Raw genomic sequence first — 16,920 nt, forward strand, 5'->3', positions numbered from 1 at the left:
AGGTTGTGCGGGTTCCTCGTGTGTACCATCTATAAAAGTCTGCAGCGATTTTAGAAGCTGGGTCTTAATTGAGGGGGAGATTGCGGATTTTGAGCATCATTTAAATTAAAGCTTTCCTTGCACCACGTGATGTGAACTCAAGACCATTTCAGAGCTGCTCATTTTTAATACTGAAACTGGTCAATCGTGGGGGAAAAACGCTGAGCCCTGAACATGCCAATCAAGGGCCAATTAGGGAGGTAGGGCATCAGTCTTCTATGATGTGAGGACATACATGCTAACATTATCTATTGCAATTGGGAGACACTAATCCAGTCCTGGTTTTAAGTTTACATTCTGGGACTTGTCCTGATTTCCCCCATTTATAAATCCAGGCCTACAAGACCCAGAATGCAAAGTAGTTAAAAGCTGCCTGGACAAGTGTCTCCCGAATGGAATGGAAAATGCAGTGCTTTAAATGGACCGGCCCTACCCGGCCCTCAGTACCTGCACTTCTTATTTTTTAGCGTTTGAGTACCTTCACTTTTCTCAACACCTAAAAGAGGGTACCAGCACTCAACTATGTTGACAGGTGGAAATAAAAGCTTTTCATTTCACGTTGTCGCAACTTAAAGGACTACGCTTCTGCAGCCCTTGCTGCGTAAAGCAGCGCCCTCTCTCTCTCCTCCTCTCTCCACCACCCGCAGTGTCCATTATGTCTCCTTCAGGGTCCACCCAGCAGAACAAAAGGAGAGACAGCAATGCATCTACTATTCTCTCAGCTTGATATCTTTAATCTTAAACTGCATTAAGGCACAAATACATAGAACACCGTCTCAAACTCTGAGAAAAACACCCCCATTCTTCTTAAACTATCTTGTTTGTAGATGACGCATGAGGGGTGCGAGTACAAGAGCTTGGTTTAACTTGGTTTACTGGTAGCTTAGCCTAAACATATAACAAGGCTTATTCCGGTGTCGTGAAGAACCAAGAAAAGCTCTCATGTTGAATCCTAAACTTGGCAGGAAATAGCATGGCATAAGGCGTGTTTTTGTCATAGCATCTGCTACACTGGACTGATTGTTTTCCAGGCTGTCCGTACAGCCGGTAAGAAGTCTGGATAGAGATATATCCTGGAAAATTCCTATTTCAGCTCACCACTTTCTCTCGCTCTTCGCAGAGCTGTATCTCGATCGCAATAGTTAAGAGGTGTGCAATAATGGGCCTTGGCAGTGTTCCAGGTTTGGGTCTTGGCAGAAAAAGTATGGTGTATCTGCTCAACTGTAAAATGGGGAGACAATCGGGGGGTGAGAAATCTGAGGGCGTCCTCACTTCTTTCCCCAATATATCCTTCCCCAAGGTGGCCAGGGAAAAGCTGTCACTTTCGGATCCTGACCCTGGGGGTGGATATGCGAAGGAGGATCACCTGGGTTTAGGAGACTTGGAGAGTGGGGATGAGGCATCCTTGGGTGAGACACGGTATCCCCCATTTCCCTTTCACAAGGAGTCAATCATCCCCCTAGACTTTATATGGTTATTATCAAACCTTACCCTCTTATTCTAGAAAACACTCTACCAATATACCCCAAACAGGTACTGAAACAAGGAAGAGACAACCCAGAGTTGTACATCCTCTCTTTATTAACACAGACATGCACAAACACCACTCTGGCACTGGGACGAGGAAGAGGGATGCCAAGTACCATGACCATTACTCAGTAAAGGAACATTTCTCGCTCCTGGGGCCTAGAGGGCAGTATAAATGGCCTGCTCAGGTGAGGCTAATGAGATCGCCTGTGGGACACTTGCAGGAAAAGCCAGATGAGAGACCAGAGAGACGCGTGCCCGGAGAGTCCAGAAGCTGCAGAGTCACTGCAGCGGAAGCGGGAAAGGTCCCTGGTAGCAGAACTGGCCTGCAACCCTGCAGGAGTCGGAGGGCTCCTTCTCCGTTCAACCGAGGCCACAGTGATCCTGTAATCAAGGCACGCAGAGCCGGGAGAGGCGACAGCCACAGAGAGCATGCCAACGCGAAGGTCAGTACAGGGTATCCGGTGGGTGAAAGGAGTTTGAGTGACTGTGAGATGCTGTGGGGTAAACAATGTGATCTGTGCAGATTGGATCACTCGCGAGTGAGCAAGGGACTGTTTAGGCACATTGAATGCTGGTCCAGCTTACAAGAAAGACTTTTGACAATGCGCTAACTTGAAGGCTATAACTTGAAGGCTAAGAAAGTGAATAGAAGTATTTGTGAATACCGAACTGTATATGGAATGAAATTGAGAAGTCTAAGAAAGGGCCAGAGAAATATAAGTATTTGAAAAGTGTGAAAACGCCCATGAGCAGGGTACAAATTACCAGCAGGGGAGTAAACTGGGAATTTGATGGCAAGTTATGCAATGTGCTTGAATGGAATGAAATGCAGCCTTATGTTTTGAATACCTAATAAAAAAGCAAGTGTGATTGAACACGATTTGAATTGCAAGCAATTGGTGATATCACCTGATAAAAAGATAACTGTGGATTGTGAAAACTGAAGAAAACGAGGCACTGGCAAGTGCCATAAGAATGTAAAGAACTGTGCAAACTGAAAGAATAAGAAGTGGCAAAAGCTTTAAGACTATCTGAAAGTATACCAAGTGCATGGTGGCAAAACAAGTCTTGGGAGAGTCACAACAGAAAAATCCAATACCGCTATGAAGCTGAAACAGGGGCTGTATAACTGTGAAGAAGAAGCAAGTAAGGTGTGTCTGTTGCATGACCTGTAATGGGTGGAGCATGTGGTCCGGCAACTGCATCTAGACGGAATACATCCCCCCTAAAGGAAAAGCCACGTAACTCACCCATAATTTTCTGTGTGAATGTCAAGAGGAAACGTGGGTGATCTGATTGAACTGAACTTTTTGTGATATTGGTGAAATTGATGGAAGGCAAAGCTGCCAGAAACGCTGAGAAGTATCCAAGAGAATTGTATTGGTTTTTGAACATTGTGAGACTTGAAAGCGTGGGGAAGAGAACCCCTCATTTTGCCAAAGTGAACCATCTTGAATCTTGGGGAAGGGAAACTCCCTTTCCAACAACGAGCTGGTAGACGCTCTGAACTCTTATTTGAACACTGTTCATTTTGATGCTGACATCCCTACACATTATATTCAAGTAGTTGTGAGGGCAAGTATAGGTTTTGGACACAGACAGATATTTGCTTTGGACTTCCTGACAAAGACTATCCTTCGTTTTAGTTAGGTAAGGAAATCCCACCTTAGTATAGGGCAAGTTAGGCATTTTCCCAATCTTTTCTTTTTTGAATTAAAGTTTGTGACCCATGTTTTTACTCAGTTGTTTGTGTCTGCTTCTTGATGCCTTCACAGGGAACATCAAGAATTGTTTTAATAGAGGATTCAACAAATGATTCCATATTCCCTATGGATACATTATTTGGAAGTATAAAAATGTGGAGGTTATTTGTGCGCAACCTAGATTCAAGGTCATCTCATTTAGCTGCAATTGTGGCAACCTCCTTACGCAGCAACGTTTTTGCTTGTTTTGTTAATTTTGCTTCTAGTGTTTTATGCCAAGGCGCTTTACAAAAATGAATGAATTGGTACAATAGATGTAATTTGAAAATCATTAGCAGAATCAGGCAGAGAGAACAAAAAGAAAAGTGAACCAAAGAACAATTTAGGAAGAATATTGATTTGATGGTCCATCAAGTCAGTAGAAGTGAAAGTCAAGCAACCTAATGAAAAACTGCAACACAAAAACAAGCCACCTCCAACAAAAGTAAAAACATTAGAAGGGGCAATCCTTAAAAATACTAAAAGTCCAGAAAATAGAAAAATGGAAGTCACAAACACAGGAATCCAGATAGTTAAGATAATAGAAATGGGCCTTCAAAAAATCCGCTACTGAGTCCAGCCTGGCCTGGTCAACAATGTTAAAGCAAAGTGCACTGATGGTTCACGGCCACAAACACTGGCTGCTAGGTTCACCATAATGGCCTGCGTACTGAAGACCTCATACCGGAGCAGCTATAGCTCTCCCCAGTGGATGATGATGGCCTCAGAGCGCACAAATGCTTCTGGTCTATAGCATCCAAAACAGCTTGTTACTACTGCCAAGCTCAAGGACCCACCCGAAGCGCTGCCCACAGGACCCTCACCAAGATGTCCCTTCCATGCACCGCCATCTGTGGTGCCTCAGGAAGTCGGTGGTGTCCCAGGAAGTCCTCTTCCCTGCATGTTCCCAAATGCCATGTGATGTTGGCCTCCAGTGAACTCTCCTTCACCCTCTTCACCCCAATATGGGCCTGCTGTTCCTCATGCAACACCTCATGCCACTGCCAGTCAGAAGTAGTTGTAGAATTAGAGCATACTTTCTTTATCTAGTTTTACCTTTAATGATCACACTGTTGCTGTAAGATTGTCTAGCTTACATCCCACCATTGTGAACCCTTCTTTCATGCTCCTCAAAACTGTTTACAATACAATTCAGATTTAGGTTCTCCACTAGTGGTTACATCCGATTTGGGCAAAGCCATCGATGTATTTTGATTTATCGGAACAGAAGTGTAGTTTTCTATGGGGCCCTGCTTGCACGCTCCATGCCTCATGGTGAACGAGAGCTGTATAGTCAGGCAGTCTCTATGGTGTATTTATTACACTAGTAGTGTAGGCAATCAGGGTGGTAATGGAGAGGTGGGATGTGGGTATCTATGTTTAACAGAAGGCAGTGGAGATGTTCAAGAAACAATAGTCTAAGTCATACTGTGCAACTATAGAGCAATCACGTCAGTTAAAACGGATAATCTGGAATATATCCAAATTATTGTTTCACATCCAGCAGTAATCACTTGCAAATTGGTAGTTTCAGCACAGTAGACAAGCAGGAGTACTGGATCTGTAGGTCTAAATAACACTATGCAAGACTGTCTCTCAGTTCAGGCTTCAAAACACAACATTGAACAGTGCTCCACAATGGGCCCCTTCTTCCCCCATTTGGGCTGGTACCTTGCTAGCATTCCTGCAGTAAATCATCCATTGGGACTGTGATAGGGAAAGTAATCTATGAAACCGAAGGGTCACTATGAAGCAAGGTTCTGCCAAGTTCAGGCCCGGATTGCTGATGTCATAGGTGAGGTAATTTTCCTACTTAGCTCCGATCAGTGCCTACTGGGTCATTATCATCAGATCAGGTAGATTGGAGAGTGTTCCAAGTGGCTAGGGGTGCCCGGCGTGAAGGGAAGTCGTCAACCTTCTGGGCCTCTCTGATCAGCATTAAGATCAGGGTAGAATCGGGAAGCTAGCATGGACGTGAGTGTTGCCACTGTGTTCCTCTCAGAATCACAAGTCACGTAGTGAGTGTTTCACGCTCCCTCTTTGCTGTAGATAGTGGTTTTTAGATCAATCACAATCCGTCCATTTTGCTGGATACTCAACAACATCCCCCATCTGACATGATTCAACTTTTCAATCAGTTGGCACATCCACCCCTAACATTCTCTGCAAAGGGCCACAGAGAGTGTCAGTTTTAGACTCATGTTGGTTTTAGATCATATATAACATATGCAAATGCACATCAAGACAAATACACAGACATGTCCAGACTCACCGGAAATCTGGGATGTCCTTTGCAAATTTGATTAATTGCTGGATCATGAATGTGCTGAGGTCGGAGAAGTGTTGAAGCAACAAGGCTGCCTCCGAGGAGCCAACATACTCCTCGTTCTGCTGTCGTCCTTGTCCTTCACATGACATCTCAGAGTCACTCGACAGACACTCCTCTGAGGCAGAGGACAAGCTGCAAGGGGAAAGGGAAAGACTTCCAGGGCTCCAACACCTCCTCCTGTCATTCGTTCTTCTAGCATGGGCAAACAATCTTTCTGGTGGCTGTGGAGAAAAGCAGAACATTGAGTGACAATGTATGTGACAGGTTACATTGTATGCAAGATGCAGGTGTCCACAAACCCCACAAGTCAGTCTCAGCCTAGGCAATGTCAATCATTTTTCTGCTATGCTACTTAATGTCATGTTGTTATTGTTATTGTTATTTTGCATTTATATAGCGCCTTATATACCATTGGTATGGTCTGAAGGCGCTGGTAGGTTGAACGCCCTTGGGAACCGAAGTTCGAGTCAGTAGAGAGAGTAGAGAGAGTCCAATAGTGCGTGTGCGCACCAGGTATGTGTGCAGCTGGTGCGGAATTCGTGTGGTAGCTGCTTCTAAGTGGTAGGTGTGGTGGTTAAGAGATCAGGAGTATGTGTTTGCTCAGACAGGCTTTATCCCGACCGAGTGTGGCTGCGTTAGGCCTGAGGAGAACGCCTAGCTGGGGGGTGTGGAACCAGCAGTGTTTACTTAGAGTGATGGGGGTGAGCGGGAGATGTTGATATGAGAACAGTTATACCGAATGGTGTCATAGTATCTCTGTGTTCTATTTGAGTGGTGGTGTAAAGAAGAGAGTAAGCGTGGGGTGTGGTAAGATATATGCTCTTTCAAATGTTCTCTGCATTCCAAAACATATTATGTACGTCAGGCAATTCCATGCGATCAGGTCAGCTCTGTGCATTTTTATTCATTTCAGGCGTTCAAGATTGTCCTACACACATCAGTCTGCTTGACACACTAACACTCAAGTTCGCCTTGCGAGCACTGTTCTATCTATCATTCTCCAGTGTGCCCCTGCGCGTGCTCTCATGGATTCCACACGCATGCACTCCTGTCCTCCCCGCGCATGCACTCCAGTCTACCAAGCGCATGTATTTCCGTCTGCCTACGCACTCATCCGCTCTGTATACTCGTCCGATCTGTGAACTCCTCTGTTCTGTATGCTCATCCGCTCTGTACCCTCATCCGGTCTACACACTCATCTGGTGTATATACTCATCCTATCCACACACTCATCCGCTCAACATACTCATCTGCTCTATGTACTGTTCATCTGTTCAACATACTCATCCGTTCAATGTACTCATCTGCTCTACATACCTATCTGCTCCAACCACTCATTCATTCCATGCGGAAGTCCGCTCCACACACTCATCCGCTCCATACGCTCGTCCGCTCCACACAGTCATCCGCTCTACACACTCATCTGCTTCACACACCCATCTGCACCACATACACTCATCAGCTCTACATACGCTCATCTGCTCCATATACACTCATCCGTTCCACATCCTCGTCCGCTCCTCATATACTCATCCGCTCCCCACACTCAGCCGCTCTCGCTCACTCGGCCGCTCCCCCACACTCAGACACTCCTCCACACTCAGCCGCTCTCCACACTCAGCCGCTCTCCGCTCCCCACACTCGTCCGCTCCCCACACTCGTTCGCTCCCTTCACTCGTCCGCTCCCCACCCTCGTCCGCTCCCCACCCTCGTCCGCACCCCACATTTGTCCGCTCTCCACACTCGTCCGCTCTCCACACTCGTCCGCTCTCCACACTCGTTCACTACACTCGTCCGTTCTCCATATCTGTCCGCTCCCCACACTCGTCCGCTCCCCACACTCGTCCGTTCTCCACACTCGTCCGTTCTCTACACTAGTCCGTTCTCCAAATCCGTCCACCCCCCCACTCGTCCTCTCTCCGCACTCGTCTGCTCTCCACGCTCATCCGCACTCCACGCTCGTCCGCACTCCACGCTCGTCCGCACTCCACGCTCGTCCATACTGCACACTCGTCTGCTCTCCACGCTCATCCGCTCTCCACACTCATCTGCTCTCCACTCTCATCAGCAGTCTACATTCATCCACTCTCCACGCTCATCCTTTTTACATGCTCGTTCGCTCTTACACGTTCGTCTGGTCTAAGCGTTCATACAGTTGAGACGTTCGTGCGTTCAGTGTAGTCATCAGTTCTACGGCCTTCAGTGTTCTATTTTCTTCTCTGTGTTTACGTATTCATCAACTCTGCACGTACTCAACAACTCCACACGCTCGTCTGCTGTACACACCCAACCACTCTACACAGTTATTGGCTTTAGTATGTTCATCTATTCCATCCGATCTCCATACTCATTTGATCTTTCTAGTCGTCTGTTCTTCCATTCATGCACTCTTACACTTAGTGCATTCATCGGTTCTATACGCTTAATCCATTCTAACTATTTCATCTACCTACTATGTTACCTCCTCATTCATTGTGTCCATTTCATCAGTTTAGATCTCCTATTTTCACAATGATTTATTCCTATTATCCATTTCATTGTTTTGATCTACATTACTCGTTTAGATCTGTTTGTCTTTCTTAGTTTACATTCGAGTTTATCAGCTGACAATTTCTTGCTTCAGGTAGTTTGTCGGATCGGTGTTATTGTGACGATGCTAGTTTGGAAACCGGTTGGTTTTAGGGGAAGAGCCAGGTTTTCAGTAGTTTGCGGAAGGACGTTAAATCCTCAGTTAGGCGGATGTGGGGTGGGAGGGAGATCCACAGGGTGGGGGCTAAGGCTGTGAATGATGATCCGCCTAACCTGCCTGAGTTTGTCTCAGGAATTACTAGGAGGCCGGCTGAGCTTGATCTTAGGGTGCGAGTGGGATGATAAGGTATTAGCTTGTCTTGAAGATATCGAGGTCCAGTTTTATGCAGTGGTCGATGGGAGAGGCATAAGGTTTTGAAAGCCACCCTACGGGCTACTGGAAGCCAGTGCAGTGTCTTAAGGGCTGGGGATACGTGGTCTCTTGGACCGAGCGCAAGTAGCATGTTGGCCGCTGCGTTTTGTGCCCTTTGGAGTTTATTCAGTTGGTAGGCGTGGATTCCGAGGTATAGGGGTTTTGAGTAGTCCAGCCTTGATATACCGATTGATTGGACCGCGGAGAGTCTGTTGGGAAATGAGAGATATGGAAAGCTTGTAATGCTTGTATAGATTAAATTCCATATCCAACGGGGCAGTTAATGGAGAAATTGAAGAAAGTGATTTAGCTTCTCCTGTCCTCCTTACATAGGGGCTCTGTGTCTGCTGAAAATGGGGCAAATGCCTTAGTTGACCTGGAAAGAGGCAAAATTGTATATGTGCTCTGTTGTGATCACACCCAAAAACGTACTATGACCCATCTCGTCCTCATATAAATAAGTAGGTAACAAGATACAGTCACGGTTCACTTTGAGTTTTATTTTCATCACATGAAGGGATCAAGTTCAACTGTGCCCATGGGATGCAGTTAGGAAGTCCAGAAGTAACACAAAGTGTCACTCAAATTTTCACTGGAAAGCAAGGAGAAATGCGTTATGATCATTTGGATGGATCTGTAATTCAAAACCAAAATATTGGAATGTGTACAAATGAAAGCAGTGGCTATGAGGATAAGGATTCCTTATGCAAAGAGAGTGTAGGTGCTTCGGTGGAGCAACACCTCTTGGAGGTGAAGCCTAATCAACTAGAAGTGAAGACTAATCAACCCAGAAAATAAGCAAGAGTAGAACAGCCAGGAATAGCTGTAGAGCTGCACATGCATCTCTGCATCAATCATACGATCTGACTGCAAGGGATTGGAATGGAGTCACATCATCTGATCACCCTTCTCTGGGAACAACATGGGTTCTAGGGACCGATTATGCACACACGATAGGTGAGGAGCTACCTGAAGGTGCTACATGGAGGAGATTTTCACAAGTCCCTCTGCATCCCCCCAACAAGGTATCCTGAATCACGGTGATGGGAGAGTTTACCAGCTATTTGGGCAGGAGTATTGCATCAAGGGTTCCTACGAGTCATTACCAAGATTGGCCAAAACCTCAACACCACAACCCTAGCATTCAACAGGCACCCTGTACACTGCTTTCAATGGAAACACCTAGCCCTCTCCACAGAAGCAAGAGGTGACATACACCAAATACCAGCTAGAAACACCTAGCCCTCTCCACAGAAGCAAGAGGTGACATACACCAAATACCAGCTAGAAGAGAAGGAAAACACACCTAAGACTTCCCTCATGCACTTATAGTGCCTCACACTCAATGAACCAGAACAGCAGAGCCCCCCTCCCATTCAGCAGTGTGGCTTGTATATACAAAACACTTATCTGGGGCTCAACTTGCAAAGACAGCGTCAATTCCCAAGAAAAAAGAAAGCAAGCAGACCCCAGAAATTACATTCTATAGGCTGAAAACCTTTCTTTCTTTTTTAACAAAAAAGCCAGCCAACCAGGGAGAGCAGAAAACTGGCTGGTCACTAAACAAACACCAAGAACACATTGTATGATTTCATAATGACCACCTGCTTTTTTAAAGACCTCCCACATGAGTTCTAAACTACAAAGCCTCGCTCCCAATCAGAACGCTGCAGATAGCCACCAGACCACATCAGCTAATCAAGGAGCAGGCACCAGCACCAGGTGGTATACAAGAGGCTCTGTTTCCCCAGAGAAAAGAAGCAGGAGGGCTCAGGGACCAGAGCCAATTCGAAAACCAGAAGAGCTGACGAGACTCAGATGTATCAGGGCAGTAGGGGCTGCAGAGGCCTAGGCACAATAACCCCTGTATGTAAGGAAGGCAATCCTAACATTTGCTGAGTAAGAGAAGAATCAAAGAGAGCGACTGGCTCAGAGGGAGGGCCACGCCCTGGGAGCAAGCCAGACTAAGGGGGAGAACCACACCTTGAGAGAGATAGTGAAAGAGACAACCAGACTCAGGGGTACACCATTTTCTGGGTGAGAACCAAACTTAAGTAGAAAACCAGACATTGGGATAATCCAGCTGTTTTTGGTTTATCTACAAGATTAACTGGAACTTGCCAGTAACCCTTAGTAAGATCAATAGTGGAGAGATATACTGCAGTTCCCAGCCTGTCAATGAGCTCCTCAATTCTAAACATGGGATAGCTATCAAATTGGGAAACCTCATTTAACTTTCTAAAATCAATGCAGAATCTCCACGATTTGTCTAGTTTAGCGACCAATACATTAGGAGAACACCATGGGCTTTGAGAAGGTTCTATAATATCAGCTTTTAACATAGTTTCTAACTCCTCTTGAATGATATTCTTTCCATGTTCAGGTATTCAATAAGGTTTTAAATGAATAACCTTTCCTGGAGGGGTATGGCTATAACAATTTACCCCTGTCACTCTTCCTGGTTCTGTTCTATAAACATCAGGGAATTTTTCTAAACGATCCATCAAATCATCTTGTTTCTGATTTTGTGCCAGATCTGGAGGGATTAAAATACTGGTCTCATTTTCATCAGATAAGACTAGTTAACATCACTGAAGTGTCCTCAACAGGATTTTATTTCCATTCTTTAAGAAGATTCACATGATAGATGTGAGTCTTCATTTTTCTGTCTGGTTGTGAGACATGCTAGTTAAAAGGTCCTGTCTGTTCTATAATGACATAAGGACCATGCCACCTAGAAAGCATTTTATTTTCTGAAGAGTGAAGGAGGACCAAGACCTTCTGACCAACAGAAAACTACCTTAACACAGCTTTCTTGTCATGGTGCTCCTTCTGTTATTCATGGGTTCTAGTCATAGTAGTCAGTACTATGGACTGGACCACTGCCATATGTTATTTTAACCCCTGAGCTGTAGTGTGCTCTAGCATCTTGAAGCATCTCTTCAAGAAAGGTTGAACACCAAATAACCGGACAGACTCATAAAATATGGCAAAATACTACTTTATTCTCAATTTAATGAAGCCGGGCAAACTGGCAGACATCAGACCGATGGTTGCACACTCACACACAAGCCTAATTATGCAGAGGTTATATACCCCAATATGCATCATCTATGACCTTATATGTGGCAAAATACAAAAACGTATTGATGAAAAGAATTGGTTAAGGGAACATATTTACCTAAAGCATACATATGTGTTAGTACTTCATTGGCTGCCCCTCATCTGTAAGGCATGCCTCAAACTGCCTCTAAACATGTATAATTCTGCAGATTATAGCAGAGAAAATGGCAGCAGATTGGTCTATGCAACATTGTATAGCATGTTGCACCATAGACACTTTGAGTAATTAGCATTCTCACCCAAATTCAGGGTTTCGGCTCAGTAGCAGCATGTAAATAAAACGAAACCCTGGTGCTCGAGTCACACCAGATTACTCCCCACTTTCCCAATTAATATATCATCTCTCATCAGTCCGGCCATAAGCCAAAATATCCACTCTATAGTTGACGGTGTAGACTTCTCTCTGTTCTCGGTCACTTGAGGGAGTGTAAGCACATCACTATCCTCATCCGAAGCTTAATGAATAGCCCTTGTTTTTGACTTCTGAATCACGGGTGAGGTGACTGCAAAGTTGTCCATTTCGACCTCCTATTTACGACTATTTGATTTACTTATACTGGGTGCTTCTTTTGGCCTCTAGCAACTTTCTCACTCCATCTTGTATAGACCTTATCCGTTGTTAATTGTCCAATACTTGGCTCTTGCAAATGTTTTCTTCTTCTTTAATCTAAGAGAAATATGTCTTATGTGCATAGCTCATCTGTCTGTCTCCCCTTGTGTCTGGCAATTATTCCTTAAAATAAAACCCTTGATCACTGGCCAACACAGACTCCTCTTTATTTTGCACACAAAGCTATTTCTCCAATGTCTCCTGACTCTGCATCCCTGGTCTGTCTCTGAGGTAGCTGAATTGAGTCTTAACACAAGCCGACGTCCATTTTCCTATCATGGCCATCCTTGCCACATTATATTTTCTTCTATAGCAAGCTTCTATATGACTCATCTACCTTGCGTTACTGCGTATTTACATGCATTGGTCAGCAAGTTACTTTGTCTTCTTTGTATATATGATTATTTTATCATCTTGTACATGTTTCTCTTGTCACTTCAGTTACATCGTTACTCTTAAGTATTTTCATATCGTTTCAGTATGTCCTCATATATCTTCTTCACAACATCACTCTGCCCGAGTCAGATTTCACTCAGCGCTCCATGATGTTCAAAGGTGCGTGCTGACATCCTTCCACTTTTTCAGTAAGAGGTTACATTCAGTATGGTTGTCTGAGTGCATATCATCTCTCATGCACTCAATGCAGTATAGGGACAACACATGGGGTTCCACATATAGCTCTTCTCCTGCTGTTCCAATATGATGGCCTTGAAGGGGCGGGAGCTAAGGAAAACACATCCACCTGCTTCTCTACAGTAGAGAGGGTTTCTGTCATTCTTCCCATGTTTCATGTAACAAATCTAAAACATCTCTTGGTTCGCTCCCATATAAACTTTCAAATGGGGAGCACCTGGTGGAGGATTGTGGTGTTTTTGTAATGGGAAAAAGGGCCCATGGCGCCATAACATCCCAATTTCTTCCATCCACTTGAACTCATTTCTTTAAGATTTGTTTTAAGGTTTTATTGAATCGCTCAACCAAGCCATCACTTTGTGAGTGATATATATATGTAAAATTCTACTCAGAAAGATCTACCGCCAGTGCCAAAACCACATATTTACTTCGATTATACAAATAATATTATGTAGTAGAACATAGTTTTGATTCAACAACACGCTGTAAGTTTTATTTTGCCACTGAAAGGTTTATAACCAATTATTTTTCACTCATCACTAAAAAAAAGCCAACACATGTTTCAACCTTTCACAGGTTTACATCAGGGCTAAATTACATCATTTCTACAAATGACAGTTCCTAGTTGCAAAAAACTAGATCGGAAAACCAACTCTTGAGAAAAATGGAATTAAATGTGAGGTGTTTTTCTGTAAGGGAAAAGCATCAGGATAACGGGTTGCGTAGTCCAATATTACCAATTTATATTGGTTTCCCAATTTTGATGGTTCCAAAGGTCCAACTATAGCCATACCTATACGTGAGAAAGGTATGTCTATAATAGGTAAAGGTTGTAAGGGAGCTGGAGGGGATATCTGGGCAATGGTTTTCTGACAAAGGGTGTTAGGAAATATTTACATTTATGGGTAATTTTCCCTCCAGTTGTGAACCCCCCAATTGTTTGCTGATGTTAAATACCATTGTCTGACTTTGCCAGAGGAGCACACACCCCTGCTGCACTCCTCTGAGCTTTTTGCCCACTTTTCTTATGGAGAAACTGACATGCCCTTACAGACAGTCAGTACTGGGAGACTTTGTTTCCCTTAGTCCTTGTCGATGTTGCAACTTTTCTGCAACATGTAACAAGTGCACAATGTACCTTCCAGTACAGTGCACTTACGTCTAATAGTCATTTCCAAAGGCCCTAGATACTCTCAAAGGATTTTTTAGGAGAAGTGCAGATGTGCCTCGGACAGGGCTGATGGCAGTTTATCTTTTCATGTAATTTTAACCCTTTCCTGCCAGGTAAACTGTATTAACCGTGTTTGGCAAAAACAGGTGGCCTGGCTCCAAAATGGCCGTGCCACGAGGTTGTTTGTCCTGTCCTTTGGCCATCTTGCCCCTTCACCTTCCCCAGGTCGAGCCGACCCAAGTCAGTCCTTATTGGGGCATGCATTTCCCAATGAAATGCCAAGCTTTCGCAGGCTTCTGCATGCCTGGTGTGTGTGCTTCCAGGATGTGGGCTGGACTATCTGGTTCCAATACACATCCTGGGTGCCAGAGAGTCTGGTGTGCTGTGAATGCCTGGGACCACCGTGGTCCGTGATTGGTCCACGTATGTTGTGTATGTATTTGAGCAGATCTCCCATTGGGTCCTCTTCGTTTTGGTGCAAAGGAGTTCTCACTGAACAAAGGATAGGATACAAGTATCCTGAAACTAAGAAGCTGAGTCAAGGAACCGCTGGTGACCCGCTAGAAGGTTTGGCACCCTGAGCCCGCTCTTGCCCTGCTGGATCCCTCTGCATCTGGTCGTCCTAGAAGGTCTGCGAAGACGCTTCGACCCATTGGAATAGTGGGACCAACTATTCTCGGCACCTTCATAAAACCCTCCAAGTAAGCCTTTCGGAAGGGTCCCTGGGCCAACCAGTGGGCTGACCAGCTTACGCAGGTCCTTTGCCCTGATACCACTGCAGTTTCGAGGAGACCCTCCAAACTTGGTATGTCGCTAGCTCTGTATTCACAGCACTTTCACATCGAATTTGTACACTTGGCATTCTCAGGTCTGGAGTAAAGAGAGAGAGCCTGAACCTGAGTGAACGCGGTTACTGTGTCGCCCAGCCGTGGTGACGAACTTTGCAGGTGTACTATATTTGTGCCCCTATTGCCCCTGAATCCTGCTGCAGTGAAACCCGCATGATCCATCTACCAGGAGCAGAGAAATTTCCACTGTCCTGTTTGGGAATCAATGCTGTAACTTCATCGCTGAAAGCCGCAGAGCTGCAGAATTGCCACACTTGAACCTGCAACCAAATTGGACTCGACTGCCGAAGGGGGACGGTGAGTACTAGCAACCCTTACCGGTGGCCCCTAGTGCTTCCACCCCTTTTAACGCACAAGTGGCCCCTGAGGGCGCCTCTTATTTCCACTGTTAGTGCGAACTAGCGAACTATTCCCAACTCTTGGAACCTGCTCTGCCCTGTTGTGGAGACCCTCTTCGAATAGTGGGAACTTATTCTTCATCCCCTCACCTGCCTTCCTGAGCTGCTAAAGATTCTGCAAAAGACCCTATTCCGCCCATCTGTACTACCACGTGCACCAGCATTGCATGTACATTTCAGCAATAGGCTCCCCTCATCTTAGGGAAAGGACTGCCTTTCAGTTAGGATTGCATTTGATGCAGAATTGCCCAAAGACTCTTTGCACTACCTACTACCTACTTCCTTCCCCTTTTAGGTTCTGGGCCCAGTTTGTGCATTAACCCTTTAGGCCACTTGGTCTTGTATATATGTATGTAGATAGGATTGTATTGATCTAACAGTATTACTGTGATTGTTATTGTGTGGTGAACTTTCAAAGGTCAGGAAATAAATGTATTTGTATTTTTAATATATATACACCTGACTGGGAGTGATTTGTAAGTGTCCTTTACTCTGTGTGCTCAATGAGGTCTTTCAGTCACCCTCACCATCCTGAGAACTAGGAACTAGTCTTGACCGCCGCCAATGCTACCTTGATTGGTTTGGCTTGTCCAGAAGGTTAACCTGTTCCAAGAAACTAGGCTGGCCTTCTGAAGCTCTGCCCACCAGGTCAGAGTTCAAAAATCTGTTTTAACAAAGGGCACAAGTACTGACACAATTCTTTATAGCTGCGTACATTATTGGCCAATAAAATCAGTTCACGATTTGGGCTTGGGTTTTAGCTGTTCCTAGGTGTCCAACTGCCAGGTGAGAATGAGCAATTTCTAAAATAATTGTTTCATGACCTTTAGACCACTATCTTGGAGCTGGGGATGCCATCAAGTCCAACATCTCCCCTGTACAAACACCCAGTCGTTAAGAAGAATGGGCCACCTTTTTCCTTTCCTTCCTCTTCAGGTAATATCTGAAGAAAGAGTTTGGCCAGTGAGGGATAATTTCTTTGGGCAAAGGCTAGATCAGGAATAACAAAAAGGTGAGGAATCTATTTTTTGGTACTGTCGAAGAACTCTGCGCCCTTTTTATCTTTTGTGTTCATACAGTTAAGGTCGCATGTGTAATTAGGGTAACCGTGGAGTCCTATAATTCCTCTACTCCACTAGGAAAAGACCATAACACAAAATGTTACCCTTATGTGTTGCTCATGCGCCCAAGTTGTTTTTACTCCATGCAGATGGAGAAAGAAATAAAGTACCACACAAGATTTGTGTTTTGATTCACCAATATTTATATAGAAAACTGTTGCCCTTTAGTGATGACACGTGTTTCAACGTAACCAACGTCTTTCTCAAATCAGGGCTGGTATCAACAAATGACAAGTAATATCAAAAACAGTGCATAATAAATTGATTTAAGTAAACACCAATGTGGTCCACAAGAACGTTTGCACATGCATGAATTAAGAAATAATTAACAAAATGATAATAACATGGCCATGTTTGGGGGGGGGGGAAAAGGAAGGAGGTTTGTGGGAAAGCGAGAAGAGAAAAAAAAATATAAAAACACATGATTGTTAAACA

At 44.6% G+C, this 16,920-nt stretch overlaps 1 protein-coding gene across 2 annotated transcripts in view; it reads right to left on the reverse strand.

Annotated features, from left to right (window-relative positions):
- The window catches only part of NR1I3 (nuclear receptor subfamily 1 group I member 3), a 994,139-nt gene that overhangs the window by 480,739 nt on the left and 496,480 nt on the right, over nt 1–16,920 (reverse strand). For both annotated transcript variants that reach the window (XM_069604681.1, XM_069604680.1), the window contains exon 5: nt 5,584–5,861. In XM_069604681.1, coding sequence (XP_069460782.1) covers nt 5,584–5,861 — 278 coding nt within the window. The remainder of the gene's footprint in view (nt 1–5,583; nt 5,862–16,920) is intronic.

Source organism: Ambystoma mexicanum, chromosome 1p, assembly GCF_040938575.1.
Source record: "Ambystoma mexicanum isolate Mex_15411 chromosome 1p, UKY_AmexF1_1, whole genome shotgun sequence".
Taxonomy (NCBI): Eukaryota; Metazoa; Chordata; class Amphibia; order Caudata; family Ambystomatidae; genus Ambystoma; species Ambystoma mexicanum.